The sequence below is a fragment of the Cryptotermes secundus genome, unplaced genomic scaffold (genome assembly GCF_002891405.2).
Source record: "Cryptotermes secundus unplaced genomic scaffold, Csec_1.0 scaffold568, whole genome shotgun sequence".
NCBI classification, from domain to species: Eukaryota; Metazoa; Arthropoda; class Insecta; order Blattodea; family Kalotermitidae; genus Cryptotermes; species Cryptotermes secundus.
In genome coordinates, this window is record NW_019725423.1 from 2,000,281 (window position 1) to 2,015,134 (window position 14,854).

Below are 14,854 nucleotides of genomic sequence, written 5' to 3' on the forward strand. Positions count from 1 at the left end.
CCGTGTTTAGTCACTAACACGTGACAATATTCTTGTTGGTTTCCATTTTGATTCACTAGGTAAAATTGGATTTCAGTTATATATCAAGTAGTAGTATATTATACAGATTCAAATGGATATTATATTTGAGAGAAGCATTTCGGAGTAGACTGTCAATAATATATTTCATCAAACAGGTTCCGTAATTTTCGGATTTCAAATATTCGGGCTGTGAGACGGGCAGACCGAAGTTTGTACTTATTGTACGGAACATGCAAAAAGTACAGTTAATCATTTTTCCTCTTTGTGACTTTGGATCGCCTTGTAGAAATTTTTTGACAAACGAAAATTTTCGATAGATTAAGCAAGTATGCAGGTACTCATTGGTACATATGTCAAGTATCGGGCCTACGCATGGTCAAACGTTTTGTAATTCAGCCTCCCCCCCGGATCCGAAATATTTCGATATGAAATTTGATTCATTTTTTTTCCTGTAGCCCAACAAACGACTCCCTGAAATCGAGCATAGTGGGAGATACGGTGTTACTGGATAGAGAGAGAGAAAATAAGAGAAGGTAAAATAATTAGAGCGTTATGGATGTATGGTGGCTTGTAGTCAATGCTAAATACACACTAGAACAGCTTAAGTACTCATTTGTAACTGTAATATTCTGTAAAAAGTTGACAAACTAGTGGATACTTTGAATACAATAGGCCTCGTGATCAGATAAATGTGCTTGGAGAAGATGACAGTGATATATATATATATCATATCTCGTTAAGTGCAGTTCTTGATAACACGGCTTTGGGACACCAGGAACATTATTAGGATCCTAGGTATAATAGACCCATTGGTTACGGATAGAAAGATAATATAGTATTTCCATACTGAACTGTTTGTTGCAAACGTTCTTAGTGTACACACACTGTGAAGTTGTATTTGCTTGCATTCTTCCTACTTTCATTTGACCCAGAGTATTCAATTTGTGGTGTAGAACTACCCCCTCAAAATATGTTGTATGACGATCTTTGGAAGCGGCTTTTCTAGTGAAACCCTCTTATTACTAGTACCAACATTACAACCTCTCAATTTGTCGAAGCAATAAACTTAATTCTACCAATCGTCATGAAACTTGTGTATGTATATCGTGCCATCTGAGGTCATCTCAACGGTGCACCTCGCAAATAATTCCAATCAATAATACCAACATTGCAGCATTTTATTGACTTCATTACGCATACACACTAACCTTTTCTTTCTACTTGCCCTATCAGGTACTACAATTACGGCGAAAGGGAAGTAGGCGATTAGTTCTTCCCAGAACTTCCTGTTTCATCTCATAATGGTTTGCGTGATTGCTCTAATAAAATTGTTATGGTCTAAATGATAAAATTAGCCACTTTTTTTCTTCAGTGTGTATGTTTGTTTGTTTCTTTATTTTGCTCGTGCTTGCATTATTGTAATTAGCCTTTGGGATGCTGAGCAAGTGAACAAGTAAAGAACTGAATTCAATTGTTCGTCTTATTATTATTTCGGAGAGCCTGGAGAGAGACTGAATGAAGTTATTTGCCGTCAGGTATTACGTAATAGTTCTCTGTCTCTCCTTCCCGATTAGCAGAAGCCGGCGCTACGGCTTCATCATACTGAGCAGCCTGAGCAGCTTGCGACAATGTGTTGGTAGATGGCATTCCTGTCTGCAACACTGGGTGACCAAGTGGCGCTCCTGCAAACTTGTTGTAACCAGGCTGCAGCACTGTTATAACAGGACGCTCAGATGTGTTTGGAGTATTGTTGCTGTCCACGCCCTTCAAGTCGCGATATAAACTGTACACCAAGATGAAGAAGTACATCACCGTACCTAGAGGAACAAAAATTCTATAGTAACTACTCATAGAAAGTAACATTTGCTGGATATGATAAAATAATGTCAAGCCTAGGGTTGTTAGAATGACGAATAACAATGGTTTCTGGATTTGATGATTGGATTTATTGGCACTTCTTTACAGTTACATTTGATTATAACAGCTTAAACATTTAACTCCTTCCCAAGCCGTATAAAGAACCTCCTTGAAGAATCTCTCGCCAGTGTAACCGTACTGTCAACCCCATCTCAGTTTTTAAATTAAGAACATGTATTTACTACTGGTAATCATATTGTTAGATGATATTTACTTGTTTGAACAAAAATTATCCAAGAGGGACATAGGTCAATTCTTACTCTTAAGAAAGCGGCTCTTTACATAGCTTCAAAGAGAAACAGGAAGGACCCCTGCAGTTTATTTCCTAGAAATTCTACACAAAATTTGCTTGGGAACACGATCTCTGCCAGGTCCAGGACACCATATGTCAAAAGTGGGAAGGCCCAGAGCCCACGCTACCGGTAGAATTCATCAAACGGCTGTCAAAAGTTACGTTAAGTCATTAGAGTCTAAATTCCCTTGAATTCTGGAATTGATTGGAGGAATAGCAAATGAAGTAAACTCCTCTTGTTCAAATTTGACAAGTCTTAAAATTTAAGGAGATGACTCATGGGCCGATAAGAAGCTGTCAGGACTTCTAGTTTTGAGGAGAAGTCATTCTGTTAAGATAGTCGTATTACAGCTCACCAATTGTTCGGACGCGAATTCTGTATCGCCATACGTGTGACTGTAAATTCTGCTAGAAATTCTGTTAAGTTAGTTTTGTTATATTTTAGCGTCCTGTTGCACTGATTTATGTCCATGATTTATTCTGACCGTCTTACAGTGCATACATTTATTCACCTTACTCTTCTCTCTTGCACTACATGTTTCGGCACTAAAGTGCCATCTTCAGGTGCTTTTCGATGTACGTCGAACTACTGCATTGCATGCCCTGTTGTCTTTATACTAAAATAACTAAAATATATATTCGCCATATATATTGCTAAATCTTAAATATTAAAAATGTTAAAATTGTTCAGGATTTGTCATCCTTATGTCGTATTTCTGTACGAGAGTCACACTTATCTTCTTCTGTCGGAGTATTCTTCCTACTTTCGTGTGTGTATTGTGCTTTGTGTTGTGTCTTACTCCTGTGACTGCGTGTTAGTTTGTGTAGGTGTATAGGAACAGTGAGTGTAACGACCCGCTGACTATTGACTCGGCTTGGAGTAAAATTTAGAACATCCGAAATCTGAAGGCCACCTCCCCTTCCTGGACATAGATATTTACAGGAGACCCGACGGTTCCCTGGGCCATAGAGTGTACCGCAAACCCACCCATACTAACCTGTACCTTAACGCTGCGTCCCACCACCACCCTTCCAACAAGCAAGCTGCACTTTCTACATTGGTGCACAGGGCCAGAGCACTGTGTGATCAAGACAGCCTACATGCGGAGTTGCTGCTCCTGAAGGATGTATTCAAGAAGAACGGATACAACAACCGGCAGATCCACAGAGTTCTCAACCGTCGGCCCAACATCAGCCGGCCTGAAGACAAACCGGGCTCAGTCGCCTTCCTTCCCTATGTCGGGACCATATTCAACCGTATCAGCAGAGTGCTGTCCCGGCACAACATCAAAGCAGTGGGTCTGCCTCCATACAAATTATCCAATTTCCTCCGGCCGGTTAAAGACAGCCTGGGCCTAAGGACACCGGGTGTATACAGTATCCCATGCGAGTGCGGGAAAGTCTATATTGGGCAGACAGGCCGCTCCGTGGACACGAGGTTGAAGGAGCATCAGCGGCACATCCGTCTCGAACATCCGGACAAGTCGGCCGTAGCTGAACACAGCATCGAACTGGGACACCGCATTCAGCTTCAGAATACCTCCATCCTCGCCACCAAGACGCGCTATATGGATCGCATCATTAGGGAAGCCATTGAGATCGAACTGCATCCAGGGAATATGAACAGAGAGGATGGGTTTCGTCTCAGCAAGTCTTGGAAACCTCTTATCTGTTCTCTTAAAAACCCCCCACCGGGATATGACGCTAGATCCAGGAAGCCACATGGCCATGACCAACCAACATAACAACCCCCCCCCCTCAGCTCACAGTTAAAGCCCAGCCAGTTAACCTTGCTATCTCTCCCCTACACAAAATCGCTTGTCCCGGCTCCCTTCCCCCACCCCTCCCACACCACTGCTTTCACTTGTTCACTTGCAGTTCATCCCCTTCCCTCTCTGCTCTAACGGTATACTCTTTAGTCTGCTTTATCGTGTCTCACGGTGTTGTCGCTTGCAGATTTACTTATACTTTTCTTCAACCCTGAAGATGGGGGCGATACGTTCCTCCGAAACGTCGGTTAACACCACATATACACGGTGCCAAATCCCAGAAGACTGCATTCTTCATCCGAAATCTATTTGGAAACTTAAGCAAGCTGTTTAAACACTTCTACAGCCGCACCAGTGCGAGTCCTGCATAAAGGAACACGTATGATCTAAGGCAGTATAACACACGCAGTCACAGGAGCAAGACACAACACAAAGCACAATACACACACGAAAGTAGGAAGAATGCTCCGATAGAGGAAGATGGGTGTGACTCGCGTATTGAGATACGACATAAGGATGACAAATCCTGAACAGTTTTAATATTTTTAATATTTAAAATTTATCAATATATATGACGAGTATATATTTCAGTATAAAGACAACAGGGCATGCAATGAAGTAGTTTGACGTACAACGAAAAGCACCTGAAGATGGCACTTTAGTGCCGAAACATGTAGTGCAAGAGAGAAGAGTAAGGTGAATAAATGTATGCACTGTAAGACGGTTAGAATAAATCATGGACGTATGATCTAGTTGACTGTTCACCAGTGAGTAACAGCGCAATGAAGTGTCTCTGTGAACAAGTGTTTGCTTACGTAGGAGAAAGAGTTCCCCTTCTCCTTACGAGCGAGACCCTGATAAACGCCCTGAGACTGATTCTCATCTCTATCAACTTGAACTAGCACCCCCCCACCAGCATCCCCTTCTCCACCAAAATAGTAAACGAATTCCATAAGTTTACTGTCGCCCAACCCTTTACTAATTACCTGACAACCAGAAGAGGAGGTGCTAAGGATGATGGGTGAGCAGATTTAAACAGGCTGTAGCCGCAAACCACCAGCAGCAGCTCCAGCAGCCAGCGACGAGACGAACACCCAAGCGACACCCAACCAACAACGGTGGGAGACGATTAAAGTAGATGTGGCGTCCAGGGGTGGGCAAAGAGCGGTCAAACTAGTCTTTCACTAATCACTAATTAATCTCGGACTGGTCTCTACTACTACTACTACTACTACTACTACTACTACTACTACTACTACTACTACTACTACTACTACTTGAATTCACGAATGCACTGTCTTTTGTAACTTCTGCGATGCCCGCACGGAAGACACCACTTTGAACTGTTCCTCTGTTGTCCTGTTGGTTGTCACGGTACTCTTGGGTACTCTTGTGTTTAGTAACTTTTTACCTGGCAACGACTCGTTCGTTCCCGTTTCAAAGGGAACGCGATTATCGGTATGCAGTATAGGACAAGGCGAAGTCAGGCAGAAAATATAAGAGACTTAATCTTGGAGGTGGTCAAGCTTACGACCGTTCACGTGACTAAGTTGCTGTTGTAGCATAAGACACGTAAGATAGGCATGATCTGCTTACCAAAGCCTGGGCTGACAAACGACTTGTATATAGAGCAAAAGGAAGGTTCTTTTTAATAACATGCTACATGTGCGATACGTAAACTGGAGAAAAGGCCAAACGTATTCATCTTCTCATCAGAGAGGACGTACATAAGGACTATGACCGCAAGGGCTCAGTTGAGCCCTGATCGTGGGTCTTATTGGACTTGATGCTGGATAGAAGTGATTGGTGGGAAACCGACAATGATAAAATGACTTTGGCTTTGAAAACACCGTCATGAGTCGAGGTGAACGTCAGCCTGTAGCAACATAAGTAGAAGGGGACAATGTTGAACTCTGTTATTAGGCAACGACTGGTGAAGACATGGTAAATTTTGCAAGTGCTGTAGTGATAAGTAGAGTGTGCGAATTGGTGACAGTATTATAATTACATGTAATTACGATTTTCATGGATCCAGTAAATCAAATTACCAATCCAAAACCTATGTCTGGTCACTAACACGTGACAATACTTACCGAAATTTGTCGTATATATTGTCGCGTATCGGGCGTATATCGCGACAAATAACTTCACGCCGTATTTTATATAGCGAATTTTATTTCACATTCGCTCATACAATCGCCCAAATACAGATTGACGGTTACTGCTATCTGCAGTATCACAATTAGTACACTGAAAAATGCCACAATACAACTGACTAGTTGCTGGCTAACTCGGCGGTAGCTCCAGGACTCGCTAACTGTCTCGGTACAAACTAACTGTGAATAGCCTTCGCTGCTCCCTATGTAGCCTCGATCGGACAATACGGCCCCGTAATAGGCATCCTCTTTGCCTGGCGCTGTGTTGCTATGTAACGCTAGCGGAGGTAACCGCTGTTACTATCGTAACGTCGCCGCTGTTGACTCGCGTTGCCTAGCGACCGCGATATCCCTCGGTGACGTCACCGCGGAGGGGAGTGGCGGGGCGGGAACTCGCCTATCACGCGAGCGTTACGTTACCGCTGGGGAGGTAGGGGTCAACATGTCACAATATTATACGAAGTCCACTTCAGAATATCAATATTTACAGTCAAGATCAAAACATTGTATGATGTTGAAATTTGTTAATTATCACAGCTGAATATGTACATACTCATCAGATATGAAGGAAGTGCTACTTCCGTTCGCGTACTCACACAGGAATGTGACGACGCAGGAAAGCACAGCAGCCATGGAATCTTCTAGGAAGCCATAAAGCGGACCCTTAAACACAGACACTTTGTCCATCACGATGCTGCTCCAGATTAGTTCGGCGAATGCAATGACAGGGAGCACCACATGCCAGTAGATCCATGGCAGAAGGAACTTGTGCTGCTTCTAATTAAATAAATACAGATTTTAAATTAATTGCAAGATGACGTGTAAGGCCCAAGCTATAAGCGCCCAGATTTTTTTCTGGATCACTTTTTTGACTACACCAATTCCTGGCACTATAAGTATTACTTTTGATATGGAAGGATTCCCTCTACCAAATATGGGCTAAGGCAGGTTAAGTTTAGTTTCCATGATTTCATAAGGAGAGTATATAATATATGACCATAACTGGAAATGTGTGTCTGTCCCTGTGCATATTTCTGTAAAGCAAAATACCGAAAGAATTCCATCGTAATTTGGTATTTGAAGGGGAACATAGAACTGCAAAGGATGGGGTCTATCTGTCTAATTATCTATGGTTCTATAGCCCTTTGTTGGAACTTGTCCGCTTTTTAGTCTCTTGATCCATTACACAGTCAGTAGGACTCCTTGGATGGGGGATCAGTCCATCGCAAGGCCGCTACTTAGGCACGGAACAATACAAGCGCTGAATAAACGCATACAGAGATTCATGCCTCGAGTGGGATTCGAACACATGACACCAGTGTTTCAGCGGACGAAGACGGTTCATGCCTTAGACCGTGCCGACACTGTGAGAGGCAACATGAGGTCACTGCCTACTCAAAAAGTATGCTCTGGGCCTAACTGTGAACAAACAGAGTAAAGGCACGAAAGCCTCAAACAAGATAATAATTTCATCCTCACCCACGATTTCTGATACTCTAACTTCGTCATGGCTACTACGAATATCAGAATAATAACTCAGTATCTAAATCCAGATTTGTACGGAATCCTTTTGAATTGCTTTTATTCCGTCCATTGGATTTTGGTAGCATAACTGCACTTCTCATTCAGTAATTGTATCTTACCGTAATGGCGCCGTGAAGCAGGAGAATGTTTACTATGATCCATATGACACAAGATACGCCCAACAGCAACAGAAAATAGTTCTCTCCTGGAATAGAAGAAGGCAGAGGATATTATTCAATAGCCATATTAGTAACTCAGTAACTTGAACACCAGTTGCGAGAACATGGCATACCGTAAGTACCGTATCCATAGTCTGTCGCCTTGTATCCAAAGCCTGCGGCTGTTCCCGCCAACGCTATTATCTGCAAAGAAGCAAACGTTCCCCCGAGTTTAATCGTCTCGAAACTCAGAGACACAGAAATAGCCGCTCTTCCGAGGCTGTAGGAGAAATTAGAAATATAAACAAAATTCTGGCCTGAGAATCTAAATGATAGGATCAACAGGATTACATTAAAATTTGTGGAAGAAAATAGGATGGGAGAGCCGGCGAAGAATAGTATTCGACTGGGCCTGAGAATCTCAAGAATAGGATCATTAGGAATACATTAAAATTGATGAGAGAGAGAAAGGATTGCAGAGTGTAAACTGAGCCGGCGAAGAATAGTATTCGACTGGACCTGAGATTCTCAAGGATAGGATCGATATGAATACATTAAAATTGTTCACAGGAAGATAGGATGGGATATTATGAACTACGCCAGGGAAGTATAGGATTTGACAGCGTAGTCTATTGATCATAGTGGCAAAATCTTGAGATTCGTGTGAAATATACGGGACTCCTCCAGCAGGATAAGAATAACCTATAATATGCACTTAGTTATTTAGTTTTGAGACTATAGGAAATTAAAGTAATACTGCGTTTAAGGAACACTCATCAGTTCTTTAAGAGAACTGATTCTGAATTATGTCTTAATTTTTATCTTCGAACAGGACGTTAGGATTTCTATATTTACAAGCCTGGCTCCAAGTTGAATTCAGCCACGTGGTGCTTTCATATGCGACAGACAGCTAAACTGAACTGGTTTTATCTTTTCATATTAGATAATTATGGTTTTCTTTCATAGTAGCCATTTAATTCAATAGGAAGTGTTCGCCTGTCTTTATCCTTGATGCGAAACAATGCTCACACGAATTTTAATAATGCTAAACCATGTTCTGCTCTTACAGGTATTTAGGTCCATTATAAAATTAAAAAAGAGTTATGTATTATAATTATATGCTCCTTGTCAAATTTACGGTATATGTGAAATATGCTATTCTTCTTCACTATACTCGGAATGAGGCCTTTCACCTGTTTATATAAGAATGAGTTCTGATATTATGAATTCATTGGACACTCATAGAACTCCTTGGCAGAGTTTCGGCCCATGTGAACACAAACACTATTACTTTCCTTGCCTCTTACCGTACGGTGTCTAGTCTTTTTTCAATTTGACCCTTTTCACAGACGGTAGGACTCCTTGGACGAGTGATCAGCTCGTTGCAAGGCCTCTACCTAAACACGGAACAACACAAACACGGAATAAACACATAACACATACCAATCATCAGGATGATGGCTTTAAAAGCCGAAACATGTAGCTAAGGTAATGTTGACCTTGATCGTTATGTTGTTGTGTTACTCAGGGATTCCAATAAAGAATTGTATATATAATAAATACATGATGCACGCAATGAAAATTAGAAATTACGGTAGTTCTTGAGCTGATGTAGTGAGGTTAGAAAGAAGAAACATGTTCAACCCACGTGGTAATTGCTCAATAGAGACCCGTTACATATTTAAGTTTACATTATGAGAGACTTTTTCTGTGCATGTGTATCTCAGACTGACAGTTATGAAAGCGAATTATCTGAGATGCATTACAATTATCTGTGCGATATTTCCAGTCCCGTAACGTACGCAAAACTCTGCATCATACCACAATATTAGATATCGCTAGTCCAATAAATTTATATTCATTTATTACGAATGTTAGATAAGAAGGATTTCGTGGAGAGATTGTGTTGTCTGTGTTTCAGGTGGTCCTATGAATTTTATTCGCCAGAGCTCGATCATGACTGGAAGACAGATTCGATTCCTGACAAGTACAGCGGAACGATATCTTGAGTATTGTCAGAGAGACTACGGAACTACGTTCTCATGTACGGTTCTAGTGATGACGTGGACTTTCTGTACTTAGTGTACAGACAATCGGAGCCTGTTGCTGATCATTGTGCTGAACCCGGTGCTCGGTTTATTAATGTTCAGGCCTAGAATGTTCTGTTCTTTACTGCATGGCACGTATGAACACGTATAGCCGTATTTGCAACTCAGCATTAGCATGTGTTGGCGCCAGTTGTATAATTACTTATTTCCGGGACAACATCTGTCGCATATCCGGCCCGCGGCCAGGCGGCTTAAATTGATTAGCTTCGGAAATGTAACACATCAGAGAATATTTTTAAATACATTGAATGGAAATTGAGACACATAAGCAGAGTTTCGACAAGTCGCAAATTCAGTATTCTTTTACATATTATTCATTAGTTTGGCATGGGTCCGCAATTTTACAAGGAGGTTATTGGTATTTAAAAGTGACCCTCTTCTAATGCTTGAAAAATAGGTGAAAATAAGTGTAATTATCAATTGTAAATTGAAACGAAAAAGGCAGAAAATTTGTTTTTATAGTTGCATGAATTCTGTGTTAGAATTTGTCTATTATGAATGCTCTGGAAATTGTGACCCATATTTGTCATTTATATAGAGAGAAATTTGAGTGAATGTCAATACATCATAGAGACATATTGTACATGTATATGTGGGCAATCCTCGATTTTTCATATTTTTCCCTGTCCTAATTTTTAATTTAAATTTCTTTTCAGATACTGGACTCGTGCATCCAGAGATCGGGCTCTATTAATTGGACCATACTGAGAAGGCTTTTCAACTGAGGACAGAGACGTAGTCTAGTCTTAGAAACTTCTATCTCAAAAATGAGAACGATGGATATTGTCCAGAAACTGTATCATTGTATTACTATAACGTAGTTACGATTTTTTTAGATTTTACTTAAGTATGTGATTTTCTGCAGCTACTGAGTTCTTAGGCGAAAGATAGCGAATTTTATTATAAGACTGAAATTTTAATATCCCTTTGCTTCTTGGATCGTCGGATTATTTACAGGTATGTTGGTTGCCTCTTTCCGTATATTTGGCAGATATGGCAGAAATAGGTAATACGAGGAGCGTCCAATGAATTTCCTGGATTAATTTTGTTTATTAACTTGTGCAAGCATAAATTAGAAGATTAATTTATAAGAAAAATATTAAACACTGTTCTTAACTGTAAGTAACCAGAATAAAAAAAGGCGCCCGAATTAAAGACAGAAACATGAAAGATACAAAAGGAAATATTTATCCGTAAAGAAAAATGGAGATGGGGTTTAGGAAGATAAAAATAGACTGCGAGCTCTAAGTAAATTTTGTATATATTGGATGGAATTACTCTGGAAATGCCATCCATAATTCTCAAGAAGTAAGGGAATACCATGCACATGTGTTATTATACCTCTGTTTTGCTACTTAATCGACGTCAAATTTAACTGATTATTTTTCACCTCCTTTAAACAAACCTGCGGACGACCTTGCCGTAACTTCTGGAGGACATGCTCGATGCCTGTTCATCGTGTCAAGTGTCTGGGTTCTCAGCAATGCAAAGAGATAGAAATCGTTAGAAGACATGTCTGGGATACAGCACAGGTGTCGACGTGTTTCCTAGACACCCTTTACTAAATATATATATATATATTTATTGCCTCTACATGCCAGGTCAGGGGGCACGCAGTAGCGTAGTTGGTTGAAGCACTATGCTACAAGCCGGAATATCTCTGGTTCAAGTCCCGATGAAGTCATTGGATTCTTTTTTTCAAATGACATAATTCCTCCAGCCGCACTATGGCCCTGGGGTCGAATCAGCCTCTAACAGAAATGAGTTCCAGGAATATTCTTAGAATGTTCTTGGGGGTATAAAGCGATCGGCGCGTAAGACTGACAACCTTGCCGACATCTGTGAGTCGATTGTCTACAAAATGTGGGAACCTGATCATATCTAAACCCTATGGGCTTCCACGGCCTGTTATAGGGATAAATTTACTTTTTTTTACATGCCAGGTTAGTGCCTCGAATTAACAAAATTTACATCGGTGACAACACAGTGAACCACCGAAAAAATGAGCAGGAATCCTCACCCCAAATCTATATCCTTGATCGTGAAAGGGAAGTAATTACGAACATTGAGACAGCTGTCTTGAAGACCGAAATTCTACATCTGGTACCTACCCCATTCTCACCCTAACAATAATATACTATTGAGTACAAACTTTAATTATTTGCGCTGAAAGTCTGTTGCATGCAAATTGTAATTTCCACATTTTATTTTCTTTCAGATGCAAAAGTGCAAAATTCTTCTGGTGTATCCTGTACGCTCCTTGTATATGCAATGTTTACTTATAAGATGAATTACTATCAGAACATCTACATTTTTTTAGAATAATATATGTTGCACGATACCTACCAAGTAAAATACACCTACGAAAACTACCGCACATCTGAGTTCCCCCTTTCCACAGAAAGGTGTTCTGACTCTGACACAAGCCATCACAGTATTATTCTGACTGAGAGCGGAGAGTCCCTGTATATTGATAAAATGCTCTTCCTATGTTTGTGTGTGAGAACTTGAATCTATTATCAGCTGTGACATTCCTCAGCAGAGACTCTGATAAGATAATTTGTATTTCTAAACGTGGTTCTGCAATTGGGACAGAGTTTTAGCAATATATATTTTTATGAATTACTGGTACTTTTATGCGTACTAACACATATACTGCAACCGTTCCTTTCTTCGCATATTCCACTTTTGCGGAATTTGTTTCATTTCTTCAGTTAAAGCATTAAACTTCAAGAGGAGGAACTGGACTGGAACGAAGGAACAGTGATGGGATAGTGCAATGGAGAAGCTTAGTTAGTTACGAATGGGTTGCATTTTGAACTAGTCGCAGTTCAATATTGAATGTGTCTCACTCACTCGCTTGCTTATGGAGCTAAGCCCTTCTTGAAAAGCTGCCAATTGGGCAGTTACTCAATAACTTCCCAGCATTTTATGGAATCCGAAGGTTTACTACCGTGTTCACAAGAGCTCTTCACTGGTCCATATACCGAGCCAGATAAATCCAATCCATACCATCCCATCCTATCTCTGTCAAGGATACTGTCCACCCACCTACGTCTTGGTCTTCCCAGTGGTACCTTTCCTTCTGGCTTTCCTACTAATATTCTGTATACATTTCTATTCTCCCTTATTCGTGCTACATGCCCTATCCATCTCACCCGACTTGATCGTTCTTATTTTACTTGGCGAAGAGTAGAAGTTATGAAGCTCCTCATTATGCAGCTTTCTGCAACCTCCACCCACTGCATGTCCCTTCGGTCCAAATATTATCCTCAGTAGCCTGTTCTCAAACACCCTCAGTCTATGTTAATATTTGTTTAGTTAACACAAAGCATTCCTATGCTAATTGTTTGCACTCTTAATCGACGCAGTTATTGCAAAACCTTAAGTTAATTTTAATCCGAATTGTATTGGTTGTTTCAGAATAACAGCTAATGTTTGTGTAAGAGATTCCACGCGCGGTGATTAACCTAATCTCTGGAAAGTAGGCACTCTTTCGGAGTGGAATTACCTATTGGGTGTGTAGCATAGTATATGTGGCACAGTTCAGATATTTGGGAACAACGATAACAGATCGAAACCTTATTCAGGAGGAAATTAAGAGGAGATTGAACTCGGGTAATGCTTGCTACCATTCAGTCCAGAACCTTTTGTCTTCTCATCTGCTGTCCAAAAACATAAAAATTAGAATATACAAAACTATAATTTTGCCTGTGGTTCTGTATGGGTGTGAAACCTGGTATCTGGCTTTAAGGGAGGAACATAGACTGAGGGTGTTTGAGAACAGGGTGCTGAGGAGAATATTTGGACCAAAGAGAGATGAAGTGACAGGAGGTTTGAGAAAACTGCATAATGAGGATCTTCAAAACGAATACTCTTCTGCAAGTATAATTAAAATGATCAAGTCAAGGAGGATAAGGTGGGCAGTGCATGTAGCACGAATGTCGGAGGCGAGGAATGCATATGGAATATTGGTGGGAGAGCCAGATGGAAAGAGACGACTGGGAAGACCAAGGCATATGTGTGTGTGGACAATATTAAAATTGATCTTGAGAGATAGGATGGGATGGTATGGATTGGATTGATGTGGCTCAGAATAGAGACCAGTGGAGGGCTCTTGTAAACACGGTAATGAATTTTCTGGTCCCATAAAATGCTAGGAAATTCTTGAGTAGCTGCAGAATTGGCGGCTCCTCCAGAAGGGCCGGCTCCATGAATAAGTAAGTAAGTAAGTAAGTAAATAAATTATATTCTCCCGATATTATTCCGAATGCGTGGCTTTGAAAATTACTGAATCTATATTTCGAGCCAAGACATTTCTTGCGTCAGACCGCATTAAATATTCGTTGAACTGTGGTTTATACATATTCAGGATTGATTCTGTAACTATGAATCCTATTTATAATCTTTATTATACTCTATTTTATAGTTTCAATGCCTTAGTGAAAACAGCGCCGTCAATTTCCTTTAGATAACATCTTCCAGGAACTACGCGATGTTTTTCGTTTCAAGTCATACGTCCTCTACAGAGTCTTTGGATCTGCAATGTGGCCTTTAGAAGATAAATGACATGGCCCCAATTTATTTAGAACATTCTGAGCTCGCGTTCTTTGCCCTTTCGTATCAATTCTAGATGGCTAATTAAACTAACACACGTACAGTGTCGAATGATAACAAAGTCAATCTCCAGCCCTAGGCCAGTGACGAGTCAGTGTGTTTGTGTGTGTGTGTGTGTGTCTGCGTCTTCGTGTATGTGATCCTGTGCTAGTTCACTTCTCTTAAGGCGCGTCCACATTACTCGTGCTCGTGCTCGTCAGGAGACTGGTCTGGCTTTTACCTGTGCCCGTAAATCTTCCTCCACACTACTTCAGTTGCTCGCCAGGTTCGGCGCGAGAGGATCCGTACATTT

At 40.8% G+C, this 14,854-nt stretch overlaps 1 protein-coding gene and 1 long non-coding RNA gene across 2 annotated transcripts in view; one reads left to right on the top strand and one right to left on the bottom strand.

Moving 5' to 3' along the window:
* LOC111863371 overlaps positions 1-14,854 on the top strand; it is a 71,533-nt gene that overhangs the window by 56,371 nt on the left and 308 nt on the right. Inside the window, exon 2 of the long non-coding RNA XR_002842587.2 lies at positions 10,602-10,902. This is a non-coding gene — a long non-coding RNA (uncharacterized LOC111863371). The remainder of the gene's footprint in view (positions 1-10,601; positions 10,903-14,854) is intronic.
* Positions 721-12,407, bottom strand: LOC111863370. The gene is made up of 5 exons (XM_023849632.2): positions 12,292-12,407; positions 7,972-8,041; positions 7,799-7,884; positions 6,752-6,932; positions 721-1,838 (listed from the first exon to the last, which is right to left on the bottom strand). Exons 1-5 carry the CDS (start codon positions 12,373-12,375, stop codon positions 1,543-1,545), a joined length of 717 nt encoding a protein of 238 aa, XP_023705400.1. The 5' UTR covers positions 12,376-12,407; the 3' UTR covers positions 721-1,542.